The 13,076-nt window shown below is 42.6% G+C and overlaps 1 protein-coding gene across 14 annotated transcripts in view; it reads right to left on the bottom strand.

Moving 5' to 3' along the window:
• KCNIP4 (potassium voltage-gated channel interacting protein 4) overlaps positions 1-13,076 on the bottom strand; it is a 408,026-nt gene that overhangs the window by 21,211 nt on the left and 373,739 nt on the right. For all 14 annotated transcript variants that reach the window (XM_081924620.1, XM_081924625.1, XM_081924621.1 and 11 more), the window contains one exon: positions 6,187-6,256. In XM_081924620.1, coding sequence (XP_081780746.1) covers positions 6,187-6,256 — 70 coding nt within the window. The remainder of the gene's footprint in view (positions 1-6,186; positions 6,257-13,076) is intronic.

Here is a 13,076-nt window from a genome sequence, read left to right as displayed (position 1 = left end):
CTCCGTTTCTTTTTCTCCCGAGTCTCGAATTCTGCCAGTCATTTCAGCCAACTCCATATAGTCCATCAGCTGCGTCTGCCATTCTTCCAATGTGGGTAGATTTTGTGTCTTCCAGTGCTTTGCCAACAAAATCCTCGCTGCTGTAGTAGCGTACATAAAGAAAGTTCTATCTTTCTTGACCATCCTCTGGTCTACCATGCCCAGAAGGAAGGCCTCCGGTTTCTTAGGTAAGGTGAATCTCAGCACCTTTTTTAGTTCATTATGTATCATTTCCCAGAAGGCCTTCACTTTCGGGCAGGTCCACCAGAGGTGTAAAAATGTCCCTTCCTCTTCCTTACATTTCCAACATTTATTATCGGACAGGTGATATATCTTTGCAAGCTTGACTGGGGTCATGTACCACCGGTATATCATTTTCATAATGTTTTCCTTCAAGGCAGTACATGCCGTGAATTTCATTCCGGTGTTCCATAACCTTTCCCAGTCTTCAAACATAATGTTATGCCCCAAGTCCTGTGCCCACTTTATCATAGAGGATTTGACCATCTCATCCTGTGTGTTCCATTTAAGCAGCAAGTTATACATTCTCGAAATTAGCTTAGATTTTGGCTCAAGCAACTCTGTTTCTAGTTTCGATTTTTCCTCCTGAAAACCCACTTTTTTGTCTGCTTTAAAAACTTCCTGGATTTGAGCATAATGCAACCAATCTCGCACCTTGTTTTTTAACTTTTCCATACTCTGTAGCCTCCATTTATCTCCAATTTTTTCAATTATTTCCCAATATTTAGGCCAGTGGGCCTCCATATTGAGTCTTTTACGTGCTTTGGCCTCCATCGGTGAGAGCCACCTCGGAGTTTTACTCTCCAATAAGTCTTTATATTTTGACCAGACCATGAAAATTGCCCTTCTGACAATATGGTTTTTGAACAATTTATGAACTTTAACCTTGTCATACCACAAATATGCATGCCACCCAAAAGCATTATCAAATCCCTCCAGGTCAAGGACATCGGTGTTCTCCAATAAAATCCAATCCTTCAACCAGCAGAGGGCTGCTGCTTCATAATATAACCTCAAGTCCGGCAGGGCAAACCCCCCTCTTTCTTTCGCATCTGTTAGTATTTTAAACTTTATTCGGGGCTTTTTGCCCTGCCAGACAAATTTAGATAAATCCCTCTGCCATCTTCCAAAACATTCCACCTTGTCCACGATCTGGAGGGCCTGAAACAGAAATAACATTTTCGGCAATACATTCATCTTTATAGCAGCTATTCTACCCAACAAGGAAAGTTTCAGTCTTGACCATGTTTCCAAGTCTCTTTTGATCTCTGACCAACATTTCTCATAATTGTCCTTAAACAAATTCAAATTTTTGGAGGTCAAGTGCACCCCTAAGTACTTTACTTTTTTAACCACATTTAATTCCGTTTCTTTTCTGAACTCCTCTATTTCAGTAGTTGTCAAATTTTTTGCTAGGACTTTAGTTTTTTGTTTGTTCAGCTTAAATCCCGCCACCCGACCAAAGTCAGAAATTAATTCTAACGCTCTTTTAGTACTAGAGGCTGGCTCCTGTAGTGTTAATACCAAGTCATCTGCAAATGCTTTCAATTTATATTGTTTCTCTCCGACCACAATTCCCTGTGCCAACCGGTCATTTCTGATCATGTTCAATAGCACCTCCAGGACAGAAATAAACAACAGAGGAGATAGAGGGCACCCCTGTCGTGTCCCTTTTTCAATTTTGAACTCCTCTGTCACCACGTTGTTTACTATCAATTTAGCTTTTTGTTCTGAATAAATTGCTTCTATTCCATTTTCAAACCCCCGCCCTACTCCCATCCTTTCCAAATTTTTCTTCATAAACAGCCAAGAAATGTTGTCAAAGGCCTTCTCCGCATCAATAAAAATCAACACCGCTCTTGTGTTTGAATTAATCTGTAAAAACTCCAAAATGTCGATGATGTTTCTTGTGTTGTCAAATAAATGCCTACCAGGGAGAAAGCCTGCTTGGTCCTTATGAATCACTTCATTTAAGACTTTCTTAAACCTACTTGCCAAAATGTCTGCAAAGATTTTGTAATCCACATTTAGGAGTGAGATAGGACGGTAGTTTTTAAGTTGAATTTTTTCAGATTCTAGTTTTGGGATCAACGTGATGAAAGCTTCTTTCCACGTTTCCGGTGCCTTCCTCCCCTCCATAATCTGGTTGCAAACTTCCAGCAATGGTTGTATCAATGAATCCTTCAATACCTTATAATATTTGGAAGTAAGCCCATCAGGTCCCGGAGATTTGCCCAGTTGAAGGTTCTGAATGGCGCATTCAATTTCTTGAGTTGTAATATTACAGTTCAGGATTGCTCTCATTTCCTGGGGTATTTTTTGTAATCCATTAGTTATAACAAATTGGTCCACCTCTGAGCTTTTTTGTGGCCTTTGAGAATAAAGTTCTTTGAAATATCTCTGGAAGGACTTTCTAATTTCGTCGGGTTTCTGAACCATTCTCCCTTCAATCTCTAGATTTGTAACTGTGTTAAGTTTTTGTCTCTTTTTCAACTGCCAAGCCAACAATTTTCCACATTTGTTAGCAGATTCAAAGGATCTTTATTTCATTTGTTTAATTTTCCATTCCACCTCTTGGTTTATCAGTTTCGAATATTGTGCCTGGAAAAACTTCACTTCTCTCAATACTTCCTTTGATTTAGGCCTGGATCTCAGTTTTCTCTCTCCTTCTCTTATTTTCTCCAGGATCTTCTCCTTCTTTTCATTCCAGAGTCTTTTTTTAATCGTGTTCTGTTGTATTAGAAACCCTCTTATAACTGCTTTGCTTGCGTCCCAGATTATTCTTTTTTCCACATTTGTCTTTAAGTTTATTTCAAAATAGTCCTTTAAAACTTTTTGGGCCTTCTTAACAATCTCCTGATCTCTTAACAAAGCGTCATTCATTCTCCATCTGAACGATCCGGTTGTATTTAGTCTCAGTTCCATTCTCAAGGCGTTGTGGTCGGAGCAGGTTTTTGGGCAGATTTCCACTTTTCTGGTCTTAGGTGCCAGCCCTCTAGTTATCCATATTTGGTCGATTCGCGTCCATGTCATATGGGCCTCAGAAAAAAAAGTTCCTTCTTTCCCTAGAGGGTTCTTGATCCTCCATATGTCAATCAAATCCAAATTGTCAGTCATTTCAAAAAAGGTTTTTGGTAGTCTGCCATCTTTCGTTATATTAGCACTTTGTGACTTATCCATATTCACTGAGGCGACACCGTTCATGTCTCCCAACATGATAATGTTGTTGTAGTCCAAATAGTCCAGCATAATCTCGTGCAGCTTCTTAAAAAATTCCGATTTTCCATCATTTGGGGCGTAGATTCCTAGAATTAAAAACTTTTCTCCTTGTGTCTGGATTTCAATTGCCAAAATTCTGCCCTGTTCATCTTTAAATACAAATTTTGGGGACAAGTTCTCCTTTGCATAAATCACCACTCCTCTTTTCTTAACTTTATCCGATGAAATAAATTCTTGGCCTAACCTTTTATTGATTAACACTTTTCTGTGGAGTCTTGTCACATGCGTTTCTTGCAGGCAAATAATGTCCAATTGTTCTTTTTTCAAAATATGAAATACTTTTCTGCGTTTTTCTGGAGAATTCCCGCCATTTATATTCCAACTAAGAAGCTGTAGAGACATCCCGGCCTACTTCTTGGGTATCACAGTTGGGTATCTAATTTGTCGTCCTTTTCCGGAAGCTGTGGTGCCGGGCCGCCTCCAGATGGTATAGATCCTGGTGGCAATCCCGGTGGTGGAGGCCAGGAATCTGCAGCTCTCTTTTGGAGGTCCTCCTCGTTGTCGTGTAGGAACTTCTGGTGGTCTTCTGGTGTTTTAATTCTTACCTTCTTTCCTCTATAGGTGAATGACAGACCTTGAGGAAATTCCCACCTATAAGGGATTGCGTTGTATCTTAACAATTTGGCCAAGTCTGTGTATGTGGCTCTAAGGTCCAACAAATATTTAGGAATGTCTCTATAAATTTCTGCCCTTTTGCCTTCAACTTCCAGGGATTTTTTAAAATGTTGGCCTAATATCTTGTCTCTTTCCTCTCTTGTTCTCAAACAAACCAAACAGTCTCTGGACTTATCTTTCTTAACCGATCTTCCCAGTCTGAAGGCCGTCACAATCCTGAAATCTTTATCTTCTTCAACCCCCCAAAATTTAGAAAACAACTCCGTCAAGAATTTCTCTAGGTTGCCCTGTTCCAACTCTGGGACAGCCCTCAGCCTAAGATTACATTCCTTACTTTTCAGTTCCACCATTGACAGGTAGGCTTGCTGTTCTCCTACCTGTCTTTTCAAAGGTCTTACTTCCCCTTTGATCTCTTCCACCTTCTTGCACGCTTGCTCAGCTTTTTGATTGGCTTCCGCAGCTAGTTTGTAGTTCTCCGCCGTAGCTCCTTGCAGTTTCTCAATAGCCTGAGTGTGCTGCGAAACCTGATCTGTTAACTTGCTGATAGTAGATGTAGCTCTATCAATTTTAGATGACTGATCGTCCACCTTCTTATTCAGAAGTGCCAGTTGTTCCAAAATTTGTTTCAAGACTGGATCAGTTCCTCCAGCTGCCATTTCTTCTGTAGCAGGCGTTTCAACTTCTTCCTCCTGCGCCGTCAGCACAGTTGGCACCGAGGATCTACGATGATGAATCAAGGTTGTTTGGACAAGCTGCCCAGCTCTCTTATCTTTTTTCTTTTCTTTAGCTTCCTCAGCTAAAGCTTCCTTAGCTTTAGCTGCTCTTGTTTTCGCTGGGCCACTCATTCCCCAGCTGCTGTTCAAGGTCAAATAGTCTTTCAATCCATGAGAAAGGCAAGCCCAGAGTATAAACAATTAAACCACAAAAAATCCCAATAGGATACAGTTCCCAGACCTCAATGCCTCCGCAAATCCACTAGGGGGGGTTTTCATAGGAAAGAAAGTTTCTTTTCCACCATCAAAGCTCCTATTTCAACTGAAGTCCCCAAGTTCAGAAAGGAGGCTTTCAGAAAGTTCTGTTTCAAATTAGTGCCACAAGGTAACGGAGAGGTTTCAATGACAGTATTAAAGCGATAGTGTATCCATCAATGCAACAGTTTATGTTAAGAAAAAAGTTTCAGCAGCCTGACAGTACTCCTTTACAACACTGGCAGTCCAATAACTCGGTTATCCCCTTCAATTCCACATCTCTTCACAGTAGGAGGAGGATTCTCTAACACAATGAACCAAAAAATTTACTTCTTCACTCTTTTCAATTTCTAGAAACACACAGTCTATTAATGCCCCTTCTTACTTCTTTCAAAATCTCTTTTTAGCGCTTCAGCCCGCATCGGGTTCTTTTGCTTTGCTCTGATTAGCAGGACCGGAAGGCGGACTTCCTGTTACTCGCCTCCCGTTTTCAGCCGAAATAGACAAATTTAAATTAATCCTTAATCAGTTCTTTGGTACCCCTTACTCACGGGTAGATTGCAGCCAATTTCGATGTTTTTCAAGAAGAAAGGTCGGCGCTCATCAGCAACAGCAGCGCGGCTTCACTTCCGCGAAAAGAGCGATGAACTCACAGCGCCGCTCCCCCGTTCACGATCCGGAGCCTCTTACGAGGTCCCTTCCTCGCTTCTGGGGGGGCTTCTGGCACCCGCCGAGTCCCACGGCCACAGGCTCACTCTGCCTGCGGTTTGTCTGAATGGGTCTCCGCTTCGCCGTAGCGGACGACCCTTTTTCGCGGAGCCCCTCTTCACTGAGTAAAGAGGACCGCCATTGCCGTTTTGCGCCGCCTCCGGAAGTCCTCTCTCGCTCTTCAAGCTTCAGCGAAAGCCTGCATTCGCCCCATAGGACGCACCCAGATTTCCCCTTCATTTTTGGAGGGGAAAAAGTGCGTCCTATAGAGCGAAAAATACGGTAACTATTGCTTTTGTTACTTGTCCAGAGCCTTTGGGATGGAGCAAGCTGTACATCTAAGCAAACAAATTGCAGATTGTGTGCTTTTATAAATAGATATTGCTAGTAGGTATTTCCACTCTTTAATTAAAACCCTGAAGTACTTCTGTCCACCCATTAAGTAGTATAAAAGGCTTAATTAACTAGAACAACAACCTGTTTAGGCCAAATTTCAAAGCAATTATGGCAATTGGTTGTGCATGCAAACAAGACTAATTATGCGCAGAGTACTCACCTCCCTGTGGGAAGAACTGAGAGTAAATCTCTTTGAAGGTCTCTTCATTAACAATCCCACTGGGACATTCCTAAGGAAAGTGGCAAGGAATGCATATGAATAACATGCCCATGTACAAATTGTACAAGAGACTGCAAACAGTGAGGATTTTACCACTACCAAACAAGAGATTTTGAAAACCACTTTACAAAAGTTCTTTTCTGCTAAAGGGGCCAAAGCCTGTCCAAACTCTATTTCTCCAGAAGCAGGGAAGTTCACATACGAGCTCCCCCATCTCCTAGCAGGGATATTCACTGCAAGGAGAAATGTGAGTAGCATTCTTATATTCCTGACACATTCTACGCTGCTTGCATTAAAATAAGTTGAGCTGATATCTGCCATGATCAGTGTGATCTTGATATCCTGATTCAGAAAAGATAGAAAGATAATTTGCTGAGCAAAGTGAGGCTATTGGAAGAACTGGCATCGGTCAGGGGCCATTATGTTTCAACCCTATCTTGATCTCTGCTCCCATTTACAAAAGATGTACAGTGCACCAAACTATAATACAGTAGTACCTTGGTTCTCAAACTTAATCTGTTCTGGAAGTCCGTTACAAAACCAAAACATTCCAAAACCAAGGCGCGCTTTCCCACAGAAAGTAATGCAAAATGGAATTCATTAATCCATTCCAGGCTGTTGAAAAACTACCCCTAAAATGCTTCTCCCCACTGTCCCAGTCAGTGCGATCTTTCGATCTCTCTCTCTCACGTCAAAGCAGATGGTCTGCAGAGCGCTGTCGGGACGCTTCTCCCCACCTCCCCAATCAGCGTGGTCTCTCTGAAAATGGAAGCGCAACACTAAAAACGGAACCTCAGGACACGTTCGACTTCCAAAAAATAATTCAAGAACCGGAACGCTCACTTCCGGGTTTGCGACGTTCGGGTTCTAAGTTGTTCGTAAACTAGGCTGTTTGAGAACCAAGGTATCACTGTATCTGCTTTTATAACTGAGATTTTAGAACAAAGGTTGTTGAGCATATTTAGGATGCAATTCTACATGTCAAGTTTGTAGTGCAGCTTGAGGCTTGCACACACACACACACACACACACACCTGTTTTCAAGAAGACCAAAAATATGCAGAACATGCCTTTTTTGTGATCAGGTCAGGTGCCTGAGGGTGTTGTGAGACTTGGCTCTGTTTTTGAGGGGCGAGTAGGGTTGGTGGCCGAGAACAGAAACTAAAGGTGATATGAAGGTTCTCAGGAAATGGGTTGTGGAAATCATTTTCTTGGGAAACAAACTACTGCTTTGATTGGCTGAAAGATGAAAGGCACAAGTGTTTTCTAGATAAGGTTGCTAGGGAGAAAAGGAAGAAAGGGAGCTGTTTCTGTTTGTTTAGCTATCGCTATCAAAAGCAGAAGGGAAGCCAGACACACACTCAAGATATGACTTCATCAGACATAATGAAAATGCGCCTTAAAAGAGAAATAACTTCCCAACTGAAGCTACTGAGAAACTAGCTGTACCTGAACAATGGGGGGAGGGGAACAGCAATGATACACATTCCTATGTATCAAAACCCTGTGTACTCCTTGGTCCTGAATGGGTAAACTGTGCCCCTGAAGGACCAGGTGTGCAGCCTGGGAGTCATTTTGGATTCTCAGCTGTCCATGGAGGTGCAGGTCAATTCTGTGTCCAGGGCAGCTGTCTACCAGCTCCATCTGGTTTGTTGGCTGAGACCCTACCTGCCTGCAGACTGTCTTGCCAGAGTGGTGCATGCTCTGGTTATCTCCTGCTTGGACAACTTCAATGCTACTTTTGAAGGTGACTCAGAAACTACAACTCATCCAGAATGCAGCAGATAGGCAGGTGATTGGGAGTGGCTGCTGGGACCACTAAAGGATCTACCCTGGCTTCCAGTGCATTTCTGAGTGCGATTTAAAGTGTTAGTGCTGACCATTAAAGCCCTAAGTGGCCTCGGCCCAGTATACCTGAAGGAGCGTCTCCACCCCCATTGTTCAGCCTGGACACTGAGGTCCAGCTCTGAGGGCCTTCTGGCGGTTCCCTCACTGCGAGAAGTGAGGTTACAGGGAACCAGGCAGAGGGCCTTCTCGGTAGTGGCGCCCACCCTGTGGAACACCCTCTCATCAGATGCCAAAGAGATAAACAGCTATTTGACTTTTAGAAGACACCCAAAGGCATCCCTGCTCAGGGAAGTTTTTAATGGCTGGTGTTTTATTGTGCTTTTAATATTTTGTTAGGAGCCTCCCAGATTGCCTCAGCAACCCAGTCAGATGGGTGGCATATAAATAAAATAATAATATTGTTATTGTTATTATGAAATGAAATGAAAGTTATGACTTCAGGCATGAGAGTTCAGGTACAAGAGCATTTCACCATGCAGGGCTTTCGAAACATTCTCTTTAGCTACATACTCTGCCATTTATAAAGTTCCCATACATCATTATTACACGTTCTTTCACCAGCTAGTAATAGAAATGGTAGAAGGAATGTTCGTTAGCAAAGTTTGGACCAAGAAGCTGCAGGAAAGCCTTCACAAAATGGCTGGCTTAGGGGTTCATGCTTCTAACTTCCTTTCTGCCATGAACAGGAAAAGCTGCCGTTTTAAAAATTCCACACACAAAATGCTACTATTTACAATGGTCTGTAATAAAACATAAAGTTCTGCTTTCTAGTGGGAGTTTCAGCATTCTTAGACACCAGAGGGCAGCAATATGCTCAATAACAACAACAAAAAACAACCCTTACAAAAACCAAGTCCATTGTATAGTATTTCAGCATCCTATCACAGCACCACAATATCCATAAGCAACCATATGATTAATTATGTGGAAGGGGAATGATAAAAATGATCTTTTAAGTTTCTTAGCTTCTCGAGTAATTTATCGGATTTGAAAAGTGCAATGAGTTTCACTGTGCAAGTCCTCTAGCTATGGGTCGGTGCCTTAAGGGTGTTTTGAAAAATGACTGCCACTTGGAGATCAACTAGAGGGCAGATTTATCGCAGTCCAAGTGTTACACCAACAATACGTTAATTTCCTGAATCTAAAAATAGCAGTTTTATTTTCGGAATAGCCAAGCCTCAGTAGTCTTGCTCAGACATACTGTTCTTTTCCAATTCAGCACCCTTTTGCTATGCATATGTTTCAGTTTCCAATATTATGCCAACATTTCTTGGTCACAAAAAGAAGCCATAGCAGCGCTACACAGATAGGAGCTGGCTTACTTTTTCACAGCTCCCACTCAGTCCAATAAACCAAAGGTCCAGTTCACATATCATGATAAAGGTAAAGATAAAGGAACCCCTGACCATTAGGCCCAGTCGTGGCCGACTCTGGGGTTGCGGCGCTCATCTTGCTTTATTGGTCGAGGGAGCCGGCGTACAGCTTCCGGGTCATGTGGACAGCATGACTAAGCCACTTCTGGTGAACCAGAGCAGCGCACAGAAACACCGTTTACCTTCCCGCCGAAGTGGTACCTATTTATCTACTTGCACTTTGATGTGCTTTCAAACTGCTAGGTTGGCAGGAGCAGGGACCGAACAACGGGAGCTCACACCATCACGGGTATTCGAACCGCCAACCTTCTGATCAGCAAGTCCTAGGCTCTGTGGTTTAACCCACAGTGATAAGTCACTGCTAATAGTTTGTTGCGTGTGAAGACCCCCAAACCCCCTCCAAAATAAATCACGCAGGACACAGAATATTTGTTTAAGTTTTTTAGTGTTAATTTGGCCACAACTTTATTGATTACAGCATGTGAGTGGTTGCTTAGGCATTGGTTCAGACTAGCTGAACCTGCATTGGCAGGAATAGGACTGACAACTGGAACCTCCAGAGGTCAGTAAGGGAAAACATACTGGGGGAGCACAGAGGCGGATTTCTGCCTCTGAAGGAGCATCTCCACCCCCATTGTTCTGCCCGGACACTGAGGTCCAGCGCCGAGGGCCTTCTGGCGGTTCCCTCATTGTGAGAAGCAAAGCTACAGGATACCAGGCAGAGGGCCTTCTTGGTAGTGGCGCCTGCCCTGTGGAACGCCCTCCCATCAGATGTCAAAGTGATAAATAACTACCTGACATTCAGAAGACATCTTAAGGCAGCCCTGTTCAGGGAAGTTTTTAATCTGTGATATTTTAGTGTATTTTTGGTTTCTATGGAAGCCGCCCAGAGTGGCTGGGGAAACCCAGCCAGATGGGTGGGGTACAAATAATAAATTATTATTATTATTATTAGTTCACCCCAGATGCTCCCAGGAACTCTGGCATGGCCCTACCCCTGAGAGGGGCTCGGACAGAGCAAATTGAGCCCCTGGATTCCTTTAACGGAATTCGCTAGCAGCAGCAACAACAAATAATGAGGGACAGGCACAGCCAATCCATAACCCCCTCCACCAAAGAATGAACCAATGCCTAACTGCCAACCTTACAAAGTTTTGACGATTTGATACACGGTTGGCAAAACCCAAGTGGCACCAGCCCCTGTGATATCTTTTAATGACAGCGGTATATGAGTGTTTAAAATAAAATAATTAGCTAGGATTTTGTAAGTGCAGAAATGAAAGGAAGATAAAGTTGCAACCAATGAGGAATGGATAAGTAAGACAACGGGCCTTGCAAAATTAACAGCATCTAATGATGACTGTTTTATGGAAGAATGGATGCCTTTCTCGGTCTATTTAAAGAAATATTATAGTACGATGAATTTGCGGGCAGGATTTGAGCTATGAGCAACAGAAGTAGTAATTCAATTATAATATTGTGGTTATGATTTGATAACTGGAAGATAGGGTTCAGCAGAAGGGGTGCACCTCTACTGGAGCTGTTACTTGCTGTGCAATATTAGCATGAAATCGCAAGCAGATTTTTTTAACTTAGTTGTGTTTATCTTCTTTATATTTCATATAACTAGATGATTCTGACAATAACTACAATGGTCAGAGGTTCTCGCCTCTGAGGTCACCAAGTAGACTGTGTAGAAATAGGAACTGGGGACACAAAGATAATAATAAAAAGTAGTTTGGAAAAAAATGTGTTAGCTGCTTTAATAAAAAGAAAAAGAAGAGAATCAGGGTTTTTTCTTCAGGAAAAACTTTAGCCACTTCATTACAGCTAAGAATATTGCTTCTACTCACAGTCTCTGTTATGGGATCATGACTTTCCAGGACAAGAAAAGATTTCATTTTTAAAAAATAGAAACCTAACAGTAAAAGAAGATGAAAGAGAATCTACTTTAAAAAAATAGTTTGCCCAGAGCAAACTTATTATTTTGCTAGGTTCCAACCAATTTGACTACTCAAACTCTGTGTTTCCTCAAATGCTTAATCATTAACTCCCATTACACTAGAGATGACACAAAGTTTAAAATAAAAGAACCCTCGTTTTAAATGCTACGTTCTGCACGCTGATGGGCATCAAAGGTTTAGGGAACTTTGAAGAAGTGTCAAAAGTAGCGTTATTAACCTACTGAATATTTAGTTGATAAATAACCAGCCTTTTTAACTGACCAATTAGATTTAAATAAATTTGCATGATAAATTCACACAAATCCTCCATTTGGTAGTATTTTTGTTAGATTATTTTTAATTATTTTTAAAAGTTGCTGTTCACTGCGTGTGTAGGTCCCCAAGCCACACCTCAAAATAATTCACACATCACACGTAATTTAAGTTTAAGGTTTTGGGGCACTATTTTGGCCACAACTTTATTAAAATACAAAATCTGTGAGTGGTTGCTTAGGCATTGATTATGACTATCTGTCCCCCCGCCTGGGACAGAACTGACATTCCGAACTCCATCGGAAGCCAGTGAAGGGAAAGACAATGTTGGGGATCAGTTGAGCTGAGTGTCAGTCCCTCACCACTCACCCAACCAGCTCCCCAAGGCTTGCCGGCCCTGGTCCCATTTCAGGGATTGGACAAAATTGTGGCAAGCCCCAGGATTCCTTTAACGGAATTCCCTTCCAGCACCATTGGAGGGGCAGGCACAGCCTATCCTGACCCCTCCACCACCAATTTTTATAACCAATGCCTAACCGCAACCTTACAAGTTGTGACGATTTGCTATGTAGTAGGCAAAAACCAAGTGGCACCAGCCAATCAGCCAAATGGCAAAATTCCTTTTAGGCCCCTGCCCCAAAAGCAGGCGACCCCATGACAGGCATGGCAAGGTCAACCAGAACTCAGAGCAGGCAGACGGGTGATCCGATGCACTCTGCTAAACAGAAAGCAGAAGCAGTGTGACCCAATATTTAAAACCTATGGTCCCACCCACCCAATTTGCTACATGCAATTTGCCCCAGCAACCCGGTCATCCATTCGTTGCCCAGGCAATAGCCATTAACCTGCCTGGCAACAGAGGGCTGGCCTGGCGGCCCACACCGCAACCCGTGCTCTCATTTTAGGGAGAACACGCTTTGGCAGAAAAGGAAAAGCCACATTGAACAGTGGTCCCCCCCCCACCATTGATTACTAAAGCACATCAGCATCAAATGAGCTTCATAAAATAGCTCAATGGGACTTTATTTCTCAGTCTCAGCGACTATAACTTAATTGGCTCCAGCGAGACCATAGCAGGAGCAATCCCTGAGGAAGCAGAATATTCCAAACAGGCCCCCTTCCCCTGCTACACCTCCCGTTTCCCCACATGGTACGCCAACAGGGTAGGGTTTATGGCCACAATACCATCCTACCATCATTTGTACCTCAAGAGTATGATTAACGTAAAATTAAAGTTTGCAGTTGATAACAATAATTTTTTCAGCTTTGGTATCATGGATTTGCGGGAGTCAGTAATTGCCCGCTATTGGTGTGAGGCATTTTTTTAAAAAGAAAAAAAATTATTAATGATATAAATTGGCTCGTAGAAACGAAAGGGCTTGGTTTCCCCCCA

The sequence above is a fragment of the Podarcis melisellensis genome (assembly GCF_964234715.1).
Source record: "Podarcis melisellensis genome assembly, chromosome: 9".
In the NCBI taxonomy this organism is placed as follows: Eukaryota; Metazoa; Chordata; class Lepidosauria; order Squamata; family Lacertidae; genus Podarcis; species Podarcis melisellensis.
The sequence above is the reverse complement of the archived record's forward strand: the minus strand, read 5'-3'. Positions and strand labels throughout refer to the sequence as shown.